Raw genomic sequence first — 23,057 nt, 5'->3', positions numbered from 1 at the left:
CTTTTTCCTCGTTTCTTGGCATTTTCAGGCATTTCATGCATGCTATTTGTTTCCTTGACAAAAAAACATCTAATCACCAGTAGTCTCACTCAACTTAACCTTGAAGACTACAAGAATCTTAGATAGCCAAAAAAGGAAAAGGGGAAAAGGTAAACAATAAAGAACATTGTCAAATCTCACTTGCATTCAATAGAAAACCTTGAAAAGATTTATTGAAATATCTCAAGATAATCATAAGTTGCATGCTTTTACTTAGGGTTTGCCACTTGTATATTCTCTTCCATGTGGACATCCATTCCTTTACGTGAAAAAGATTAATTAGATCCCACACACACACATATATATATGTTATCCCTTCCTTATAAAATTGAACGATGTCTAGGGATCAAATAGACAATATCAATTGGTTCTTGAACAAAATTATAATTTACTTGATTATGGTACGTACATTAAAACTCTTACTATTTAATTAACCTAGGATTGCAAGAAAATCCATTCATGCAAGTCGTTGGTTGCTTGCCTGTTACAAGCCTGCCAGTACAAAGACAATCGAAAGTCTAATCAAATGTATATATATTTACACGAATTCTCCAATGCGGGTTTAAAATAAAAACCTAAAATGTGTATGTTTATATATAAATATGGGATAAGATCCAAAATGACCCCTCTACTTTGGCAAAAGTGCTCTTTTGGCTCTTCCATTTTTAGTTGTTAAAAATAAGCCCTTATATTATACGAACCGAAACATTTAAGCCCTTATGATGAACTTCTATTAAATCGTTGCCCACGTGGAGTAACGGCGCTGTTAACTTATGAAGTGGACATTACAGGAGGTACACAAATTACACTTAGAGGAACAAATAAGCCATTCATCTTCAACAAAAGGAACAAATAAGCCCCTCTACTTTTGAAAAAATAACAAAATTGGTAAAAATGCTTCTCGGCGATATTCGCCCTTTGAATTCTTTTTTCGGGTATCTGCAATGATGCAACCAACTATAAAAACAGACCCTGATAAGATTCACCATTAACATGAAACAAAATTCTCTGCCCTTGTGTTCTTTGGACCAATTAGCATACATATATGCCTGCAGCAAAACCTGTGCTATGCCTTTGGCCACATCATTGAAACAGCAGCAACCAAACCCTACAAATAAGGACATTGAAAAAAAAATATTGTTATTTACCATATCAGTAGTAAGGACATTGAAAAAAATATCAATAAAATACCAAAAATACATACTTTTTGTCTGTCACTTAAAATTGTCCAACCTCCACCATCCAATATGCCCAAGTCTTGCCTTACCAATCTCAGAAACCAAGTCCAACTATCAGTATTCTCAACTTCTACCACTGCCCAAGCAACTGGGAACATTTGATTGTTGTCATCCCTACCAATTGCTGTTAGTAACTCTCCCTTCACTAAGCCTTTCAAGAAACACCCATCAATTCCTAAAACAGGCCTGCATGCTGCCAACAATCATGTTTGCAGCTCTTGAAGCAAACATAAAATCCCTGAAATACGGCTTGTGAATCTGGTTGCTACCTATTCGTCAGTATAGCAACAGTGGTGCCTGGGTTGGATCTCATGAGCTCTTCCCCATAATCTATAAGCTGTCCATACTCCTCCGCACAATATCCCATCAACTCAGCCAACACTCTCTTCTTTGCTCTTCTGCATTGTCCTGTAGTCACCTCAACCTCCAGAGTTTTCTGCACAACGGCCTTCAAGAGAGAAAAAGACTTAGAAAACACAATGACTACACATCAAGGGTGCATACCAGTAGGGGAAGAAGCAGGTGTCGAAGCAGGCTTGCTATTTATGAATGCAGAAGCGCGATTTGGAAGAGAGAGTGATTTAGGGTTTTGAACTTTCAGAGAGTGATTTGAGTTTTTTCATTTTACACTACCAATTCATTTTCCACGTTTTTTTTTAAAATAAAATCTACTTCACAATTCTTATGCCATGTCATCATCCAAGTTAATAGTTATGGATGACAAGGGCTTAAATGTTTCGGTTCGCATAGTATAATGGTTTATTTTTAACAACTAAAAGTAGAGGGGCCATTTTGGATCTTCTCCCTATAAATATGTAGTTTGGCATTAATTAAAGTGTCATTGAAGCACCAAGTTGGTCGCAAAAGCATTATAAATTTCAATTAGATTCTGATTCCAAAGCCGTCTAATTACACTTATTAATTAATACAAAGGGGAACCTGAGAACCCAACAAATTAAGATTGATTCTCGTGAAATGATCACTTTTATTTATGATAATAATAATTATTATAATTAATTAGTTAATTAATAAAACAAACAGCTCACCCCAAACACTAATGTCGGATTAAAGAAAGTGGCTTTTTAACCCAACTTGGTACGATCAAGAACCTAGTTAATTAGTTAACCACCCTAAGCTAATTAACTCAATTCACTATATTATATGTATATACCCACACCTGGTATGCATCATCTATTCATCTTGATCATAGAGGTGGCAAAATTCTGTCCAGTTTGGATGACCAAATTTGTTCGACCCAAATTAAATCAAATTTGAACGTAAGTTATATGTCAGAAATTTGGATCTAAACACAAAATTTTTGTCCAGTTTAAAAATCAGGTCCAGATTCAAACACATAATCTTGTCTGATTTACTTGTCCGGACCTTAATTAGGATTAGATTGTTGTCCGATTTACTTGTTCAGATTTAAACCAATCCGGTTTAATCAATTAAGTATGTCCGAAATCCAATCCGAGTTAGGGTCCGGACATGTAAATATTTCATAAACATGTACTGTTGTCTTGCCCAGAACTAGCATGCAACTGATTTTTTGCCACCCTTAACTGGTACATGATTGCCCACCGGAGTATAGTTGTGGGTCTACTCTAAAGAATGTATGTTTCAATGGGCCCAATCCAAGCTCAAAAGCTTGAGCTTATAAGTTACTGAACACCTTTTCGGCTGGCCCATATCCTGGGTTGAGCCCAATTTGGTACTTGTTAGTCCCAACTCCCAAACATTCACCGGCCTTTTTAACAAAGTCATGGGCCAAACTATTGCTAGTCCAAAGACTTAAAGAGCCCATCCGACTATGACATGGGCCAGGCTGTTGGTCATTTTCGAAATACAGGATCGGCCCACTGCAAGTCTGCAACCAACTTCGTGGGAGGCCCATTTCTTTTGTAACCTATGCTTCACTGCCAATTGAGCAGCCGATGGCCGGTGCTTCTCTCCGCGATGGACCTGTCTTCGACGTCGTACCTGCAGCGGCAAAGAGGAGCTGTCCAGCGTCACCTCTCCCAGCTACTACGATGGTCAAGCAGTGATTCTTATCCGCAACGAAAACCCTCTTTGATCGATGCGTTTACGAACTTAATTGGTAACATCTGTTTCAGTAACTAGGCTTAGGGCAAGTCAGGACTCAGGATACGCTTCAAGGGCTAAACTAAGATCATCTGCAGACAGCCTTAATGGATGGGTGGGTCATATTCCTCTATGATAGTAATATTTACGCCGGCAAAAGCCAAAAGCATGATGAACGCATGCATGATGCACCCGATTGAAGACAATCATCGAACATATACGGGCTATATTGGGAATGCCAAATTTTGGCAAAAAGAAGATCAAATTTAATGACCTTGTGTACCTTTGGATTGCTTACCTTGTTGGGCTCTCAAAGAGATTGAGAATTGGATGGATATCTACTCCATGATCTTAATGCTGCTGTCACTCATTGCGGCTTCAATTGGCTCATTCCCATTCCTACATCCTAACAGGTTTTTGCGTGTTGTCTTTTATCTCTGTCCCTGAGTTTTTTATGGTAAAAGTCAATCCTTTTCCAATGCACATACTTCTAGTTCTGTGTAATTGTTGTAGGGAAATTAATTCTTCTAACCCATTGCTTGCAATTTTATCAGCATTTGAATATCTGAACTCAAATCAAAGTATGACCCTATTTAATTTTTTAAATTCGCTTCTGAAATTGCATTGAATCCAATATCTATGGTTACTTGCTTGGTACATGGGGTCAAAATTTTATGTTTGTGTCTTGTATTTGTATGCATAAGAAAACATCATGCAGAACTTGAGAAAGGGAATAGCATAAGAAATACAGTAGTGTACAGTGGTTTTTTTTTTTTTTTTTTTTTGCATTGAAGTAGTCAACCTGGTTCACTAGGTTCTACCACAGCAAGGCCCAATAAGAAAGTCTACTCAGGAGCATTTAGGCTAACCATTCGGGCCTAATTCTCCGTTCTTTCTGCTTGACCGGCTTGGCATCAGGATATAAAGGGATTTTATGCTTAACTATGTCTGTGCTGAGTTCAGGCATAATCTCATGAAATTCACATGACCATAAGAATTGAAAATTTTAATTAATTTACTGTGAACTGGGTTATTAAGTATTGACTGAACTTGTTAGTACGAGCTAGCTAGCAATTAATTTGAAGACGTTAAATATTTGACCACCCATTTGTCACAATTAGATGGGGAAACCAACAAATTATAATTAGAATTATGAATTATTCAAAGAGTAACACATATATATCTGCTTTCTTCACTTGAATCAGAAGGCAAACAAATGATTAATCTCCTAATTTTGGCTAGTTTCCACATTAAGAAGTGTAAATTAATGTGACTCTGAATAAGATTCCCTTGTTACCAAAAAAGAAGAGGTAGAGTGGGGGTTGGGGGAGCTTCTAGTGTACACACACACTTAATGTAATGAATTTGTAGTCTATTTGAGAGAAATGGACAATTTCAAATGTTAAAACTTGTACTCTTTTTGAGATTTGAGTCAATCCAAGGGTAAAAATCAACACTAAGTACACTACAGGAAAAATCCACTTCAGGCCCCTCACCCATAGAGTGGCCAAGCTGTGAATCAAGTATAAAGAGGAAATGCCTACAATGCAGTGATCAATGTTGAGTGTAATTACTACAAGGTAGAGAACAGATGAATTCATTTACTACAAACTCAACCACCCACCTTCCTCTCCACTATTAAAAACCTCTCCTTTTTCACACTTATTCAAGTTTCATTAATATTTCTTGCTTGTGCTTTTCTCTTCCTATCAGTATCTGTCTGGGTGCCTCTCTAATGGCCACCTTCGTTTTACATTTCTTCCTTACGTTTTTCTTGGTGGCTTCAGCTCAAATTGTAGATCCATTTGGGCCTGGACAAGGTGGTGTGAGGAGGAGAGAAATGGTGCCTGCATTGTTCATATTTGGGGACTCACTCATTGACAATGGAAATAACAACAACCTTCCTTCCTTTGCCAAGGCAAATTATTTCCCTTATGGTATTGACTTCAATGGCGGCCCCACTGGTCGCTTCTCCAATGGTTACACCATGGTTGATGAAATAGGTATATTTTCTCTCTTACTTTGTATGCTTGTTTGTGTCTGGCTATATATGATCCTCTATTTTAGATGGTGAAAGATAAATTAATTTTGACCTTAAATATTGCTTCGCAACTAATGTGCATTTCATGCATGATATATATAAGATCCTCTGTTTTAGATGGTGTATATATATATATATATATCTAGTTCATCAATTCTTTTTTGCAGTTCAATAGAAAAGCTAGTCTTGCCATGCTAATTATTTGTCAAGCTGTATGCCAGGGAAAGGAATCCAATGACCCTATTTTTCTAAAAAAATCCCTTGTTATAACTCTGATTTCATAATTGTTTTTCTTGTTCCTATTGACTGTTGTTAATGAACCCTGCTGCATGCAGCTGAATTACTTGGACTTCCACTCATCCCTGCATACAATGAAGCATCAGGAGACCAAGTGCTTCATGGAGTAAACTATGCCTCAGCTGCTGCTGGAATCCTTGATATCACAGGAAGAAATTTTGTAAGGCCCATTACTTGCTAATATCTGGAGTTATATGTATCTATATAGGCATTAGTTTTTATCAACTTACTTCATGTATGGCAATAATGCATGAAACTAATCAGTAATCACCTAACACCTATTAGCTACTCTGCCTATTCATCAGATGCTACATTTCTTTGTACCATTGATGTTTTTTTTTTCCCTTAAGGTTAAGCCGAGCTTTATTTCAATTTTTTAATTCTTTTTTGAATGAAAGAAAAGGTTATGTGTTATTCTGCAGTGCCTTAAATGGGTGTAATAAATAAGCTATTAAGTATTAAATGATGGCACATTTTTTTTCACAAGAAGCATCTGCATGCAGTCCTAGTTGGTTGGACAACAGAAGGACTGCAAAGTAATAAGTAATGATCCTAATTTTGTACTGTGGTTCTTGATCAGGTGGGTCGCATACCATTTGATGAGCAGATCAGGAACTTTCAGAACACAGTTGATCAAATAACAGGTAATCTTAGGGCAGTTGATCTGGCTCAGTCAATCGGACGGTCGATATTCTTTGTTGGTATGGGCAGCAATGACTACTTGAACAACTACCTTATGCCCAACTACAACACTAAGAATCAGTATAATGCACAACAATATGCTGATCTTCTGGTTCAACAATATTCAAGGCAACTCAGGGTACATATGATATCCTTTAAATTTGACCTTAAATTAATACCCAATTATATTTATGGCCCTACATCCCAAAGAAATTGCTAGAAATCCAAGTTCATTCTTTTTTTTTCTTTTCTTTTTTGAAATTTTTTTTGCAGTCCCTATACAACCTTGGTGCAAGAAAGTTTGTGATTCCAGGATTAGGAAGAATGGGATGCATACCAAGCATATTGTCTCAGAGCACAGCTGGGATTTGCAATGAAGAAGTTAACCAGCTTGTTCTACCTTTCAATGCAAATGTCAAGGCTATGATCAACAACTTCAACACCAATCTTCCTGGTGCAAAATTCACATACATTGACATTGCTCGATTGTTTGAAGACCTTATCACCAATGGAGAACAGTATGGTAGGCATTGCCACAGTTGTTAAACTTTGATTGAATTTGGCATTGCCTATTTCTATCTCCTACTTGTTTTCGGTAATCGAAATGAATGTTGATATATTTTTATGTAGGATTTAGTGTGGTGAATCGTGGGTGCTGTGGCATTGGGAGAAACAGAGGACAAATTACATGCCTTCCATTCCAAACACCATGTCCAAGCAGAGAACAGTACATATTCTGGGATGCATTCCACCCAACAGCAGCTGTGAACATTTTGATGGCAAGGAAGGCATTCAATGGAGACCAAAGCATTGTGTATCCCATGAACATAGAACAGCTGGCAAGTTATGATTCCTAGACAAATAACTACGTAACCTAGAAGGTTGCCTTGTTTTATGCAATAACGTTGCTCGTCTCTCTAGTCATTGTGTGTCTGACTTTGGTATTGTTTGAGCGGTGAACTTTTATGAAATGAAAGATCAGTTCTTGTGTTTGGCTTATATCACATTGTTCAACTATATATACATACTCAACTCAGAGAATATTCTTTATTAGAGCAAATTAAATACTGCAGGTTGCAAGTTACAGTGATTAGAGAAAATTAAAGAAATTAAGTTGGAATCACATTACAGCATTGCCAGTTGTTGTATATTAATAGGGTAAGTGTATGGAGATTGGGTGCTGTATGTTGTTTTAGCAAGCATAATATTTGCCACCTCTGTTGGATGGAATGCATCCCAGAACAAGTACTTCCGGCGATCTTGACATGGTTGTTGCATGGGAAGACAAGTTATCTGCCCATTGTTCCTTCCCACTCCACAGCATCCCTTGTCTACCACTTCAAATCCTGCATATACAGATATATGCACGTTACAGATGTATGTATATATGTATGAACATAAGTATATGCAGTAGATTACCATATGCAGACCCATTTTGAACTATATCTTTGGTGCTCTGATAAAAATCTAGGTACACAAACTTTGCTCCAGCCAATTGACCACTATTAGCACTGTCGACCAGGTTTCGAAGCCCCGAATTGAAGAGGCTGATCGCCTTGTTGATTTCTTCATTGCACCGGCTGCCATTGCCATGATATCGCGCAAGCTGATAAGGTATGCAACCAATTTGGCCAACTGCTGTTATAATCACTTTCCGAGCTCCCAAGCTATACAATTGCTGCGAAACATTCAACTTAGATTTCAAAACTATACTGAAATTGAAGAAATTCAGGCTGTTGGTTGGAAACAAGAAGGTTCGAAAATCGTCCACAACTTACAGTTAGTTGGCGGGTGTAATCCTGAAGAAGTTTTGCAGAAAAAGCTGTTGTATTGTAATCTGAGCTGCTTGTGTAGAAGGATGGCATGAAATAATTGTTCAGATAGTCATTACTTCCCATTCCGGAATAGAAGATACATTTGCTTAGATAATTGTTGAGTGCATTAGTATCTCCTCTGAAGAACCTCCTCATTTCAAGAACAGTATTGCCAAAGTTTGCTACTTGCTGGTTCATGGAAGCATGATCGCCCTGTAAAATCGAAATCCACAACAAATCATCGTCTAAGAAGCAAAAACAAATTCTGGGTTTTGAGTTTTGAGTTTTTTGACTTCATATTTCATATATACCAGATTGTTTCCAGTTTCATCTATAATGCCAGCTGCTCCTGATGCATAATTCACTCCCCTCATTGATGCACGGCCGCGAGCTCTGGCATAGGGTGGAATGTAGTTTCGGAATCCCAGAAGTTGTGCTGCGAAGTGGACAAGGATACATGTTTCACACATCAATGCAACAGTTATGTATTGAGTAAGAGAATTTACCTAGTGCATCGACATAAGTCCGACCGTTGGTGAACCGGCCAGTGACACCCCCTGGGAAATCAATGCCGTAAGGCCTGTAATTAGCCCTAGAAAGTGTAATCATCCGGTTGTTGTTTCCGTTGTCAACCAACGAATCACCAAAGATGAAGAAGCACGGCCCTTGCGCCGCCTGTCGCTGAGCGCAACCCTTGGTGCTAGCAGACCATAACACCAGCAGAAAAACAGATAAAACCAAGTTACTGAAACTCATTCTGAATTTTGAGTGAAAGCAACCCCAATTTGAATCCACATTTATAGTGGCTGTCAACTTAGGGGGTTGGTTATAGAATTTATGTGACTCATGTGCTGAGGCTTTGAGCTTGTGAATTTTTGTGAGAAAGGCTCATGAGAGGGTATGGGACATGGAGACTTTTGAGTTTGTGATGCTGCAGCAGCGGTGATGCAAATTAGTGTCCCGTGACATGAGGGTTGGGAGGAATATGATAGAAAGAGTTTCTTTGGGTTGAACATCGACATTTTTTTAGTAATCGAGAACGATACCATATGAGTTTATCTTTAGGACACCCGATAGAAATCTAAACTTGAACTGTCAAGCAAACATGCGAACTGTCAAGCACACATGCACATAAATTTCCTACCTAATTTGGGCCAAAGTCTATATGATTTAACTGAAAGATATTCACCGACTAAACTATTAGTTGTTTGTTTTGTTGAACATCCACATATAACAAACCAACTTCGAATATGCCTAAAATGGTATCTGAAGTATTGAAAACAAATAAATGTGAACACCTAATAACTAAAAGAAACAATAAATTCAAGAGGGTTGGGGGGGGGCCCAGTAGCAGTACCTCCTTTATGTGCCTAAACCATGAATGACAATGGTGGTGTCACCCATTCGATATAACACAGGCCTAACACCCATGAAATGCAATAGTCTACTATTCTCTTCACACAAGGCATTTCACCATGTAAGGCCCTTCAAGTAAGTGATTTGACTGTCCGAAAGCTGGAAAACATGTCTGAGTTATCCGACTGAAACAAATTCGAACTTTTGTTTATTAAATTGAAACGTTTGGATATTCCATGACCTAGTTGGACCCTTCCAACTCTTTTAATTACCAAAAATTTCATTAAATCGTTTAACTGACAAGTCATCAACCTAGAGTTCAAGTTACTTCATCCCAACTAATTCAAAGGTGGGGCTTTAATCTTTTCCTTTGACAAAGAACAAATTTCTCCTGCTTCGGGCACCATTTCAGTTCATCTGCATCTGTAGGAATATTAAACAAGCTCAATACTATAATGCAAAGATATCACTGCAACACTTTTGGTTTCTACTTATTATTATATGCACTGTATATAGCATGATAATACTTTTGTTTTCTTGTTATAGGAGTTTTAGTGTATGCAACATTGATTGCATGCATATAGGATATCTTTCCAAGTTTTGGAGATATTCAATATCATCTGAGTTATTGCTTCTCCAAAATTGTAATATATCATAAATGGAACTATATTAATAGGTAATCAAGTAAATGAGTAATATTTTTATGTTGGAATATAATGATCTTTTAAAGCGGATCGAGGGTCGGTCTGGTGAACGGTGCATCAAACCATTATTTTTTGATCCAACGGTCAAAATTATTTATATTTTTTATAAAAAAAAAATAATGGTTCGTTACACCAAAATGGTTGATAGTCCGGTGCATAGCATACCCGACCTACTCTCAATTGATTTAATATGTAACTTTTTGAAACTTTTGTCATTAATAATTAACTAGTTTCACACCCGAATCACCAGTTGAAATGATAAAGATGGTGTGTATCATCCTGACGATTAACATTCGAATCCACCCTCCCTGTTAAAAAAATTATAGTTTCATTTTGTTTTGAGAGCAATTTTAGAAAACTCAACCAAACAGACCCTAATAAAATAACCCCAAATAAATAACTCATTTTAACAAGAATTCATCATTAGTCACTTGGCCCGGTCCGGTAAAAGAAGGGCTTAGGAAAGTTTTTGTTCATGGACCGGGCTTTGTATAAAATTTAGGCTCAAATTCATTTTAAACCCGGCTGTTTAGGAAAGTTTTTGTTCATGGTGGGGCTGGCCCGACCCAAGTTATATATAGTTCATAATTTTCAATTTTGGAAAAGGAAAAAAAACAAAAAGCAAATGTGAGAGAGTATGTGTGATGGAGGTGAAGCTAAGCCTCAATGGAAACCCGTCGCTCGCAAAAGTTCTTCCAAACCCAGCAACAGCAAGAACAATCCCAATTGATAGGTTGTTTAGATGTAATGGTGATTGGTTAATATAATCATCAGATTGTTGGGTTTCTTTGGTGCCTAATGCACTTACTGTTTCGCTTTGTTTCAGTTGCTGTTCAGAATCTTGGATCAACAGTAAGAGTTCTTTCAAAAAGCATCTCAGAGTCCTTGCGGAGGTACCATTAGTATCTCTCTCTTAATGTTTTAGTGATCTCTGTTTGGTTGCTGGGGAAAATTTTGAGAGATAAAGAGCTGGTATGACAAGAAGTGAGTCTGGTTTTTGTAATTTATCAATTTTTGATGGATTTTTTAAGGTTATATTCCATGATGAATTGAACATTTGATATGCAGATCAACTGAGGAAAGTTTTCAACTTTATGCACAAAAGATGTTTGATATATTGTCTGATTTTATCAGTTGCACTATAATGATCTATGGGGTTCCTTTGTTATTCCTTTTGGGATTTGTTGGTTCTTTTGTATCTCCTTCGGGATATAGAGATTATTGGGATTTTGTGGGGTTTCTTTTGGTTATTATTGGGAGACTTCTTCCGGACTTTGATCTTGGGGTATGCCCCCTCGTATAATTGTACATATTTTTCTTTTAATGCAATACTCACTTATCAAAAGAAGAAGAAGAAGATCTATGGCGTGTCATTTGAGCGTGTTTTGATGATTTTATGAAAATTATTAACATTTATATGACTTCATACTTCGATTTCAGGCAATTATGTGTGAATTCTTTGCCTCTGATAGTGTTTGAAACTTGTTATTTTAACCAGTGCCTTACCAAGAAGAGCAGTTTACCTATATCTGATTTACAAGGAAGACATCAAGGTTCCATGACTATCTTCCATGGATTTTTTAATCAAAGATTTCTTGTCATGATACCTTCCTATAATTTACCTCATGTAAGCGCATTTGTTTTGGTATTTCCTAGAATAATTTGATATTGATATAACGTTGCACTTGTTTTACTACAATGACTTCATCAATAGTAGTAGTGATCTAAACAGGCTTCTTCTTTTGTCCATTCTATTATCAGGGTAAATCCTCCGGCTATTTTCTTGTTCTGGTTCCTCTTTTAGCATTTTGCTTTAGATGCATAGTTGGTGCCTTTTACAGTAAATTTATTGGAGATTTTGGAAAGCAAGACATTCTAGAATCAAATGAGCATTGTGGTATGAAAAGGAGACGATGGAAATCTGCTCTCGCTGACACAAGTGAACCAGACGGTCTAGATTCTGAAGCAACACCACATTCCAGTGTAAGCATTCGGTTCCATGATTGTGAATTGTGATAATTTCTATGAACATTAACATCTGAATTATCTCTTCTTTTCCTCCGTGCTCAGATGATGAAATGAAAAACCAATGTATTAACAGATATTGCAATGTTCACTTACTTTTCACTCAAAATGCTGACTAATTTTACTGATATTCAGAGTCTTTCAAACAATCGAGATCAAGATTCCTTCGAGGAGGTGCTCCATGATTACAACAAACTGGAACCAGATTATCATAAATTTCTCTCAGAATGTGGGATGAGTGAATGGGGACATTGGCGAGGAGGATCTCCTGAATGAAGCATTATGGTTCTAGTTATTATCCTTGTTGATGCCACCTGTGATTCAAGTATGTCCTTTCCTTCTGTAGTTCAAATGTACAGTGAGAGTGTAAATTTTTTGCTTCTTTTCCGATTTTGTGATCAGTTTGGGGATGTTGTAAGTAAAGTAGTGTTGATTGTGGATACATGACACATTGGTTGGTGTGATATCCGTGTCGTTTGTTTCTCTTCCGCAGTTGGGTGAGCTCGAGTGTGATAAGGTGTAAATAAAAGACAGGATTTTTTACTTGATATTCATTGTTGAAAGTATTTTCAAGTTTTGGATCTCATCCTGTTTCACCCACAACCCATGGGCCTTTCCCCCTATGCAAGGAAATAAGAGCTCTTCCGCCAGTCATCTCAGTGACTGACATGCCACTCTCTTATTCAATCACTAGGTTTTGTGGGTCGCTACACTTACATCAATTAAGGGGACAAAATGAGTTCCTGAGATCCCTAATATTTTTGTTTTGTGATAAAAATGTGCAATACATGGATAGTGAAAACATGGCAGAAGAAAGAAAATGATTGGAGTCTGTCTAATGGTGTAGATACTTCCTTAAACCAAACCATCCATGGCTGTAATTGTTATACATGAAGCCAAGAGTGGCAAGTATCAACGTTGTACTTACACAGAAGAAGAAGAAGACGACGACTTGAGACAGAGGGGCCATTTATTGGTACTTGTTGTATGCAGATCATATATGTGTACATAGAATATTAATTTAGCCTGTTTGGTGCAGCTTATTTTGGAGCTTATAAGCTCATGGGAGAAGCTGTACCAAACATCCGAGAAATATTTCCGGGGGGAGACTGGCTGCTGCATCATTTCTGCGGCGAATGTGATTCAACCAGAATCGACCACAGAACATGAACATCTTCACACGGACATGACTCCACATCTTTGTACAAAATATATATCCCTGTCCCTGCAATTTAGAATTGCTCTTACAGTCACAAATATACACAGACAACACGTTAGATTAATAAGAAAAAGGAGTGGACAGGATGGGATTTACGCTTTTGGTGGGCAGAGTGAAGACGATCCCAGAACTTCTTCAATGGAGAGACGAGTGAGCGAAGCCACCCCATTGAGAGAAGAAAGTGGCTCTGCTTGCTGGGTTTTGGTCCTAATTTGTTAGGTGAAAAAGTTGGAAACAATTTGAGGTTCATGGGGGTTAAATCTAAAAGGGTGTCCCTTGTACATTACTGTACCTTAATTAGGGTTTACATAGTCTGATCAATCCCTTTCTAGACAAAACTCATGCTATCTTGGTGCCATGTCTTCTTCACTTTTCTTATCTTTCACTTGTAGGGGAAGAGATTAACCCAAAGTAATTGCAACTTTATTATTTCTAAGTCACACCCTTCACACCTACAAATCCATTTATGTCATCACTTGTTTCTCAAGCCTCAATTTTGTGGGTTTCTTCGTTGCTCTCTAGGTATTGTTCACAAATTCTACAAGTAAATTGTGCATATGTGCTCCTCATGTTTGTGAGTATTAGAAACCATCAACTAATAACATTAAAAGATACCATATTTACGAATTGTTTCTTTTTTTTAACCGACCTAGACATCATGCAACGTTTGTCGATTGCAATTCGATATGAGCCTAACGCGTGTTCATAAGGATATTATTCCTAGTGAGAATCGAGTTTTACTAGTACTTGTTTAATTACGTTCTAGGTTTATTATGTAAAAAATTATAGGCCAAAAGAAAGATAACCGACGAGCACTTATGGGTACTTAATTTATATGAAATTAGATGAGTATGGTAAGATGTTATGGTAGTTGGACATAAGCTTTGTAAACACCTAACACGTTATATATATATGTATTTATAGTTTGAATTCCTTGCAAGCAGGGACTCATGCTTTAAGTTCAATCTTATTTGAAAAGTATGTTGCATCTAGTGAGATGTTTTTACAACATTTTGAACGATTTTTTCATGTTTGGAGATCGTATAGTTTATTTGGGTGACATTGATTGGTGCTAATTAGGGGTGGCAAAAAATCGGTTTCAGGTCGAATAACATCACATATTTAAGAAATATTTAAACATCTGAACCCTAACTCGACTTGGATTTTGGACGTACTTAATGACCACACCTTGATTGGTTTAAACTCATACAAGTAAATCGGATAATAACTTAATCCAATTTAGGGTATAGATAACTAAAATGGACAAGATTTATGTGTTTGGATCCGGATCAAATTTTAAACAGAACAAAAAATTTATGTTCGTACCCTGATTTCGAATATATGACTTATGTTCAACAGAGTTTGTAACCCTTAGTGCTAACGCTTCAAAATATTTGAAATACAATGTGGGTTTGGAGTTTGAACCAACGTGTAAATTTAGATTGGGTCCATAAGACTGCCTCAGGCCTTTATTGATGGATTCATGGATTAGGCCCAATGGAAATTTCCCCTGAGCGGTTTGATTTGATCCATTTGATCCTGGGCTTAGTTAGCGGCCCATTTTAAATTTTGGAAATTACCCATAAGAGTTATCTAGAGCCTTCGACGATAATATCCAGAATTCGACTAGGTCAATCATCATAAACCTCTGTATCTAATGGGACGTCCAGCGTCGACCGTCGTGATTCCCGACAAACCACGCCGGATCGATCGCGAAAACGGCCGCTACAACCCTGAATCCGAGGGATCCCCGGACTACCGCCGTCATCGGCGCAGAAGCCCCTCTTACGATGACTATGAAGACCGCCGAGAGACGGATCGCCGCTATCGCTCGCGCTCGCCCAGATACTCTAGCCCTAGAAGAAGAAGCCCGAGTCCAGGCCCTGGTTTCAGGTACGGCGAGACCCTAAATTCTCTTCCTAAGAGATTCGGGAGAAACCGTTCTTATCTGGACCGTGGGAGGCGTTCCGATTCGGAATCTGACGAGGAATTGAAAGGATTGAGTTTGGAGGAGCGCAGGAGGCTCAAGAGGCAGAGGATGCGGAAATCGATGAAGTATTGCATATGGAACCTCACACCGAGTCCGCCAAGGAATGAAAACGATGAACTAGAAGAAGAAAAACCTGACGAGATTTTGGAGAAGTTCGGATGGGATGATGCCAGAAAGAGCGATTCGAGTGAGAGAGAGAAGGGGAAAGAAAAGGTGAATAGCAGGAAGGGAAAGGCCGATTCTGAATCTGGCGGTTCAGAGAGCAGTGAATCGGAGAGCGAGTCTGAGGATGATTCACGATCAAAGAAGAGGAGGAGTTCGAGGGCTAAGCGTAGAAGTAGGAAATCATCATCTTATACTGATAGTGGATCGGATACCGAGACTAAGAGCGAAAGTGAATCGGATGATTCCGACAGAGAGAGAAGAAAAAAGAAATCAAGGAAAAGTAGTAACAGGCGACGCAGCAGTCATAGAAGTAATAAAAGGAGCAGAAGGAGGAAGAATAGATATGATTCAGATGAGAGTGCTGGCGAAAAGAGTGATTCGGAGGGTTCTGGAGATGACCCTGCAAAGCTGAAAACACTGAAGCGTTCTTCGAGCTCGTCTAAAAGGAGCAAGAAAAACAAAAGGTCTGAGACAGAGAGTGATGAAAGTTCTGCTTCTGATGCTGATGCTAAGAGTAAGTTGATGGCAGAGGAGGCAATGAAGGTTGAACTTGATGCCGAGGCATTGCAATTTAAGGAGATGATTGAGTCCAGGAAGAAGCCCACCTTGGAAAATGAGCCTGTGGTTGGGCCAATGCCGCTGCCGAGAGCTGACGGGCATATCAGTTATGGTGGCGCACTTAGACCAGGAGAAGGTGATGCCATTGCCCAGTATGTGCAGCAAGGGAAGCGTATTCCACGGAGAGGTGAAGTGGGTCTTTCTGCAGAGGAGATTCAGAAGTTCGAGACTCTTGGATATGTGATGAGTGGTAGTAGGCATCAAAGGATGAATGCCATTCGTATCAGGAAAGAAAATCAGGTTTACAGTGCTGAAGACAAGCGTGCATTGGCTATGTTTAACTACGAAGAGAAGGCAAAACGCGAGCAGAAGGTTATGTCTGATTTACAGCGGTTGGTTCAACGCCATATTGGGCAGGATGTTGGTCCTACTCATGATCCTTTTGGTGCAAAAGATTGTGTTGATCCTTGACAATGATGTATGTATAATGTTTCCTGTATTGTTATGCTATCGTATGCACTTCTGGCCTAATGTTTCCTAGGATGTTTTTGATTGAATGACATCGCCTCGTTTGAATTGGTTCTTTTTAGAGTGCCATAAGATTCAGTTCTTTGTTTATTTTTTTATACTGTGAAGCTTTTGGCATGTGCATGATGGGCTAAGGGTTTGTGTAATCTTAATACACTGTTATAGTTAAAACTAACCAGGCTAAAAATTTGGTGGTTGCAAAACGAGAAATGGAGAAAGATACATGATTGGAAACAAAATTAATCAACGAGCCATTTGGTAAAAAATGGCTCAATGGGTCTCAGGGATTTAATTTTTATGTTGTGTTTTGAAAGTGTTTTTATGAGAGACTGTTCGTATACTGATATTATGAATTATAACGAGCTCTTCACCCGCGCGCTTCGCGCGGGTGAATTTCTTCTGTATTAGTTTTGTTGGAGTATTTGTTGGTGAGAAGATGTATGTTTCAAGATTTGTTATTATTGTCCTGCATGGAAAAGAATTTAAAAATTTACGACATATGTATATAGTCTTCTGGTGAGAAAGATTGCGAAGTTTGTGTCTACTTGATGGTTTGATCCAGTAACACTTAAAGATGGTAGCATTGTGTTTGTTTGCAGTTGGAAGAATGATATGTATAGTATTTTAATAAACTGTCAATAATGAATTAAAAATTACATATAAAATGCTTTAATAATAAGCTTCTGCAATGATGGTGCTAAGTAATAGTCCTAGAATAGCAAAACATCTTCATATTAGTATTGTCAAAACATTGCACCCATATCCAACATTAGAATCATATCCTACATTAAAAAGGTATAAGCTATTAACTAAAATAACAATGCAGCTCATGTGAACACCCAACACGAAACCCACTTTGGTCCCTCGAAAGTCATACTTTGTTGGTGTTTCCGTGTTTGGACTTTTCATCAAGATACTCACATAAATGTTACTAAAGTTTCTTCATGAATGAAATTCAGTCATTAGCTTCTTTCTGCAAAAAAATGTAAGTCGGCCAAAAGATCATAACTTCACACTGGCCTTGTATCACTGAGTAAAATCCACATTCCTTCAATTACAATAGTTATACATAATTCAGTAGGATAATAATTACCTGTTATTGCTTGGTAGATGTAAGATGAGATGCATTATAAATTGACAAATCCAATTATCCAATTCCTCGTTCAACCATACCGAAGTCCCCCATGAGTCATTGATATTAGTTTCTAAGAAGACAACAATAAGTGAATCGTTAGAAACATGTAAAGTGCATAGCTAACCTAATAAAGTTCTGTAATGGGACTAAAGCAGGATACCATGAGACAGAATATCTGAAATGACAATTTGCGTATAAAACATAAGTACATAAATTTGATTTAACTTTTTATTCAGATATTGTAGTAAATCAGATGCTAGAATTTTAAAAAATAATTACAAATATCATTAGCCACAACATTTATTTTAAGCAAACTTTCTAAAAATAAAACAGAGAAAAATCGTAGTTCACACAACACTATATAAATATTTTTCACCATATGGCTAGACTAAGAAACAAAAGGTCAGCAGATAAGCCAAAAGGAATAATCAAGATGTAACAAAAATAATTAAAACAATTTTTTATTGCAATGAAACATTGCTCTCAAATACCTTTCCTATTAGTACTTGACACCCTTCAATTCCTTTATCTGCCGCATGGATCCTTCCCAATCTTCATTAATCACTATACCATCTCTTTCAGAGCCTTCACTCTACACCAAAAAGAACAAACCATTTCTATATATATAATTATCCAAAAAACTAATCTAAATTTTTGAATGATTTACAGGCTTAAAAAATTTAAAGGAAAAATATAAACATATCAGCAAGAAACAAAACATATAGGTGAAAACACAGTGAGTAAAAACAATGAAAAAATTCTTACCTTAATATTAGAACCCCAAATGCTAAGAATCCGAAGATTCACATCCTAAGCCACATATGGTGATTGGACATTTGGACCTCAATGGCTGTCGAACGAATACCTGCATACCATGAGTTCAATTGCCTAAGAAAAGTAACTAACTATCAAAAGCAACGCATTTACTTGTGAAAGAAAACTTGATAATTGATGCCGCAAATATGGTACTATAGTAGTACTACTGTATTCACAGGATGCAAAATTAAGATCCAGATTTTATTGGAGCCAAAATTATCAAATGATATAGCTAACAAAGAATAAAGATGATATAGCGCTTACTTTTCCCTCGGCATTATGCCATCACCTTTGATGCAATTCCCAGTATCATACACCCACCAACAACTACAATACCTTCCTCGACAGTTGCCTGAAAAATATTTAAACATATAGACTTTGTGAGTTTGTAGTTTCTAGCATGTGTCTTCCCAACAACTAAATTGAGCCCTATAACATGAAGAAACTAACATGTGTCTTCCCGATGAGTGCAAACACCGACTGGCTCTAAAGATATATGGGTTAAAGATGTCAACACCACATTTCAACAATCATTCAAAAATTAAAATGACTTCCCTCTGAAAGTTCTTTTATCATGGTGGAGAGGGAGAGGTGGGCTTTTGGAGTGTCATTATTTTAATCTTTGATTTTATTGGCACGAAAACGTAAACAGAATTCCAAAAACTATCTGGAAATTTTTTTTGCTTCCAAAGCCCTATACCTTGGTATCACTTGATAGGGCATCGAATGCTCCTTCCCACTTGCTTTCATGTGTTGCAATATCTAAAAATTTTATGGAATAAACATTGTTATATGACACATAAGCAAAATTCGAAGCAGTAGAAATAACGTAGAACATTAATTCGCTAAACTAACCACAGTTTTTGTAGACTGACGCCATCGAAGAAAGAAGCAAGATTCTGATGAGAAAAGGACCTATAGACAATGGGTTCTTTATCAGGCCTTCGTACCAGTAAGTAGACAACATTTTATCATTCACGTTTAGAAACCACCATAAATTCTTTCAAAAGCAAAAGGAAAAGGCCTTCATAAATTTAGTAGGCAAGAACTACTGGTAAGAAAGTACCATATAAATGAACCATTTTGAATCATGGCAACAAAAAAAACCTTGTAAATATGCTAAGATCAGCGGAAAAAAGAATCATCCAAGGCAATTTTGTTGTAGATGTGAGCTTGTATACGGTAGAATAAAAGTCGCTAAATTTATCTGGTTGATTGGTTCCGTTGTAACATACAATCTTTGGAATAGAGAAGACAATGCTTACATGCCAAAGATAAGCTGTACAGCTGGGAAAAAAAAAAGTAGGTTCTAAAGACAAAATTTTCCTATGCGGGTTTTAAGAAGTATCATACCTGTACATAAAAGTTCGTAGATATGTCAGGTGGCAGATCTAGTGCGCCAATTTGAATCACTGCAAGAAGAAAGAATAGTGGAAACAGCCTTCGGGAGATGTGGTGGAAGAAGAGAAGTCGTTATAAGTTGGAAGAAGAGAAGCCAAAAGCAAAATACTCGAAGAGTCAACAATCCGCAGCTTCTTCATCACCACAAATGGAAGAAACCATATCTTCAGGAACCAATAAACCACCAGTAAATCAGATCCATGATAGAAAACACCAATCGAGAATTAGAGTAACCCACGTTGTTGTTGCTGGGTTTCCTTCTGCTGGATCCAAGCATAGTTGGCCCCCAAGAAAGTTTGATGACATTGTTGGAGAAGAAGAAGTGGGAGTCCATTTAGAGCGAATAAGTCTTGATAAGTATGGAAAAAAAAGGAGCCAAAAAGATAATGCTTGAAGAATCAACCATCTGCGGCTTCTTCAAACCATAAATGGAAGAAACCAAGTGTCCAGATCCAATAATTTACCTGCAAAAAATCAGAGCCAGAAAAGAAAACACCAGTTAAGAATCCAAGAAACCCAAGTTTCTGGTGCAAGGTCCAATAGAAATCGAGGAGCCCATTTAGAGCAAAAAAGTATTGATAAGTTGGAGAAAAGAGAACCGATAAAGAAAACACTAGAGGGTTCAACTATCTGCACCAGCTTCATCATCACGACAAATGGGAGAAACGAAGTCTCTAGGATCCAATAATGCACCTGCAGAAAACCATAAACAAAAGATGGCCATACTGAACATGGCCTTGGCTGGCACCGACGGGAGACGCTATTGTGACTGGCGGAGGAGGGATGGTGATGGCGGTGGTCTGGCTATGAGATCGAAAGAGAGGTGAGAGGTTTGGCAGGATATGGTGGAAGAATTGAAAGTAGCAACACGTGTCAATCTTATGAATTCAGCAATAACAGGTGTCTCCCATGCATGAATCTCTTGGTTGAACTGGCAGTGCACAACGTTAATATACGTGGGACCCATGAAACAGCACACAAAAATCCCAGTCACATGCCAACACCAGGAAAAGAAGAGAATGCGGGTCCCATAAACCAAGGTACACACAAAGCCAAACCGCGTGAGTATAAAAATCAAGAGGAACTCGCCCGCAAATACACTGACATGCCTCCCATCTTATATTACTTATAGATTCAGAAGGAGCTGTTGAATTGTCGTATTGAGGCTGCAATGATGAATTGAACTCTTGTTGGTTGTTATAGGGCCATATTGTGTTACTATTGTGTGTTGTTATTGTTGGTGTTGTTAGCTTATGGGGAACTATAAGGGATTGCAGTTTTGACACCCTGTTGACAATTCTCAATGAAATAACTCTTTATGGGTTCCATTCTCGATTGTTCTTGTGTTCATGTTTCACTTTTTGGTATAGTATGAGATTTGGATTTATAAGATGGCTGAATTACTCTGAAAATGATTAGCTGAAAAGGAGTTTCTGTTGAATCTTATGAATATTTTTATTACGATGTTATAAGTTCTTGAACTATACAACTTATTTGAATCTTATAACATGCCTGAAATACTTCTTAATTATTCTTAAATGCTTTGCATTTCATAATCATGGTTTTATGTAAGTTCACATGGAAGGTGAAACATCCAAATATTGAATGGTTGATGGTTATATGACAGATGTTTAAACTTAAAAGTCTTAGTGCATGTGATGTATTGTTGGATTCTTATGTGTATAGAAGTAATTAACATCTTGGCTTTGCTATGATATCAATTTTCTCAAGACTGCTTAGTTCTTGTGCTGTTGGGTTATGTAGTTCTTATTACTATTTTTGAACTATTCTATTGAAAAATAGTTATGAGGATGTTCTGAAGTTCTCTTGGTCTTGGAATGAAAACTCCCTTGAGCAGTAGAACGGCTAGACTAACAGTAATATCTTGGTGCTCAGTTTTTGCTGTTACTGTGCTAAAATAATCTAAACTGTACCGGTTGTGGTGCCTTCATTATCAGAACAGCATTGGCTCATTCTTTTGATTAGCAATTGGGTGGGGGGGGGGGGGGACCCTCTTTCTATTTCCTTCTGCTTGTGCGCGCTTGGAAGTTCTTGTATTTACACTTTTCTTGAGATCAGGTAGATACGGTTGGTGCGTTTGATAGTAATTGTTTGACATGACAGCATGGACTCAATCCATATATTTGATTAGTGGTATTATGCTGATGATGCTTTATTAACATTTGATAGGTAGCATACGAGCATCTTTCTGTGATGCATTTAAACTAATTAACATCTTTTATTGGTCTTTACACACAGGATGGTTGGTCAAGTATTCTCATCGTTCCAAGTGTGTTACAAGTCTGGTTGCTGTCAGCTCGTTGGCATTCTCATAAAATTGGCAGAAGGGTCAAATGCAACTTTATGTATTAGGCGAACTCTTCTCTTCTCCCTGATGAACTCCTCGTCTCCCTGATGAAGTGATGATTCTATTTTTGATCCAATGGTTGGGCCAAGATGAACACTGCTTTAAAGTTAAACTTCGGTGAGTTGTAGGCCACGTTGGGAACTGCAAAAAATTGACGGTGGATGCTGGTCTAGAGATACTGTGCAAGGGCCAGCATTTTTTTTCCCCATGTTCTTTGGTTGTGAATAACTTCGGTAAGTACATTTTAGTTATAGAGAGACTGTCTAGTCTAGTGCATCATGATAGATGTACAAAGGCGCAGGTAATTGAACTGCCTGGCTGTTGTTGACAACGATCTTGACATCTTCTGTTCTTTAAGGACACTCTTGCATGCTTCTTATTAATTGAAGCCCTGCTTTCCTGCTAACCATTTGAGGTTGTCAATGCCAAAAATGAAAATGAAATCTATTGAGGTGAGAATAGCTGCTTTACTTCTTGTTTGGGCTTCGGATATGAGCTGATTGCTACATATTTCGCTGCTGCCTTGGTTTGAAATGTGGTCATTTTCGGATGGTTACTCGATCTACTACATACATGGTACTCAAAACTTTTTCATAGGAA

General features: G+C 37.7%; 4 protein-coding genes across 5 annotated transcripts; 3 read left to right on the top strand and 1 right to left on the bottom strand.

The window, feature by feature from the left end:
- Window positions 1-3,207: 3,207 nt before the first annotated feature.
- Window positions 3,208-7,377, top strand: LOC119982186 (GDSL esterase/lipase At1g71691-like). 2 transcript variants are annotated; one of them, XM_038825426.1, is made up of 6 exons: window positions 3,208-3,772; window positions 5,147-5,362; window positions 5,736-5,857; window positions 6,278-6,517; window positions 6,652-6,901; window positions 7,009-7,377. In XM_038825426.1, exons 2-6 carry the CDS (start codon window positions 5,200-5,202, stop codon window positions 7,233-7,235), a joined length of 1,002 nt encoding a protein of 333 aa, XP_038681354.1. In that variant the 5' UTR covers window positions 3,208-3,772; window positions 5,147-5,199; the 3' UTR covers window positions 7,236-7,377. The 2 variants fall into 2 exon arrangements, with proteins under 2 accessions (XP_038681354.1, XP_038681353.1); XM_038825425.1 differs by lacking the exon at window positions 3,208-3,772 and having other exon boundaries at window positions 3,801-5,362.
- A 92-nt stretch (window positions 7,378-7,469) lies between these two features.
- LOC119982188 (GDSL esterase/lipase At1g33811) lies at window positions 7,470-9,206 on the bottom strand. The gene is made up of 5 exons (XM_038825427.1): window positions 8,699-9,206; window positions 8,504-8,628; window positions 8,157-8,405; window positions 7,798-8,056; window positions 7,470-7,724 (listed from the first exon to the last, which is right to left on the bottom strand). The coding sequence occupies exons 1-5, from the start codon at window positions 8,946-8,948 to the stop codon at window positions 7,504-7,506; spliced, it is 1,104 nt and encodes a 367-aa protein (XP_038681355.1). The 5' UTR covers window positions 8,949-9,206; the 3' UTR covers window positions 7,470-7,503.
- A 1,651-nt stretch (window positions 9,207-10,857) lies between these two features.
- On the top strand, window positions 10,858-12,825 carry LOC119982953. Its single transcript, XM_038826564.1, has 5 exons — window positions 10,858-10,985; window positions 11,079-11,145; window positions 11,751-11,879; window positions 12,014-12,235; window positions 12,413-12,825. The coding sequence occupies exons 1-5, from the start codon at window positions 10,897-10,899 to the stop codon at window positions 12,551-12,553; spliced, it is 648 nt and encodes a 215-aa protein (XP_038682492.1). The 5' UTR covers window positions 10,858-10,896; the 3' UTR covers window positions 12,554-12,825.
- Window positions 12,826-15,115: 2,290 nt separating this feature from the next.
- LOC119981667 (NKAP family protein-like) lies at window positions 15,116-22,863 on the top strand. Its single transcript, XM_038824750.1, has 2 exons — window positions 15,116-16,687; window positions 22,349-22,863. The coding sequence occupies exon 1, from the start codon at window positions 15,154-15,156 to the stop codon at window positions 16,678-16,680; it is 1,527 nt and encodes a 508-aa protein (XP_038680678.1). The 5' UTR covers window positions 15,116-15,153; the 3' UTR covers window positions 16,681-16,687; window positions 22,349-22,863.
- The last annotated feature ends 194 nt before the right edge of the window (window positions 22,864-23,057 follow it).

This window comes from Tripterygium wilfordii, chromosome 17 (assembly GCF_013401445.1).
Source record: "Tripterygium wilfordii isolate XIE 37 chromosome 17, ASM1340144v1, whole genome shotgun sequence".
Classification (NCBI taxonomy): Eukaryota; Viridiplantae; Streptophyta; class Magnoliopsida; order Celastrales; family Celastraceae; genus Tripterygium; species Tripterygium wilfordii.
The sequence above is the reverse complement of the archived record's forward strand: the minus strand, read 5'-3'. Positions and strand labels throughout refer to the sequence as shown.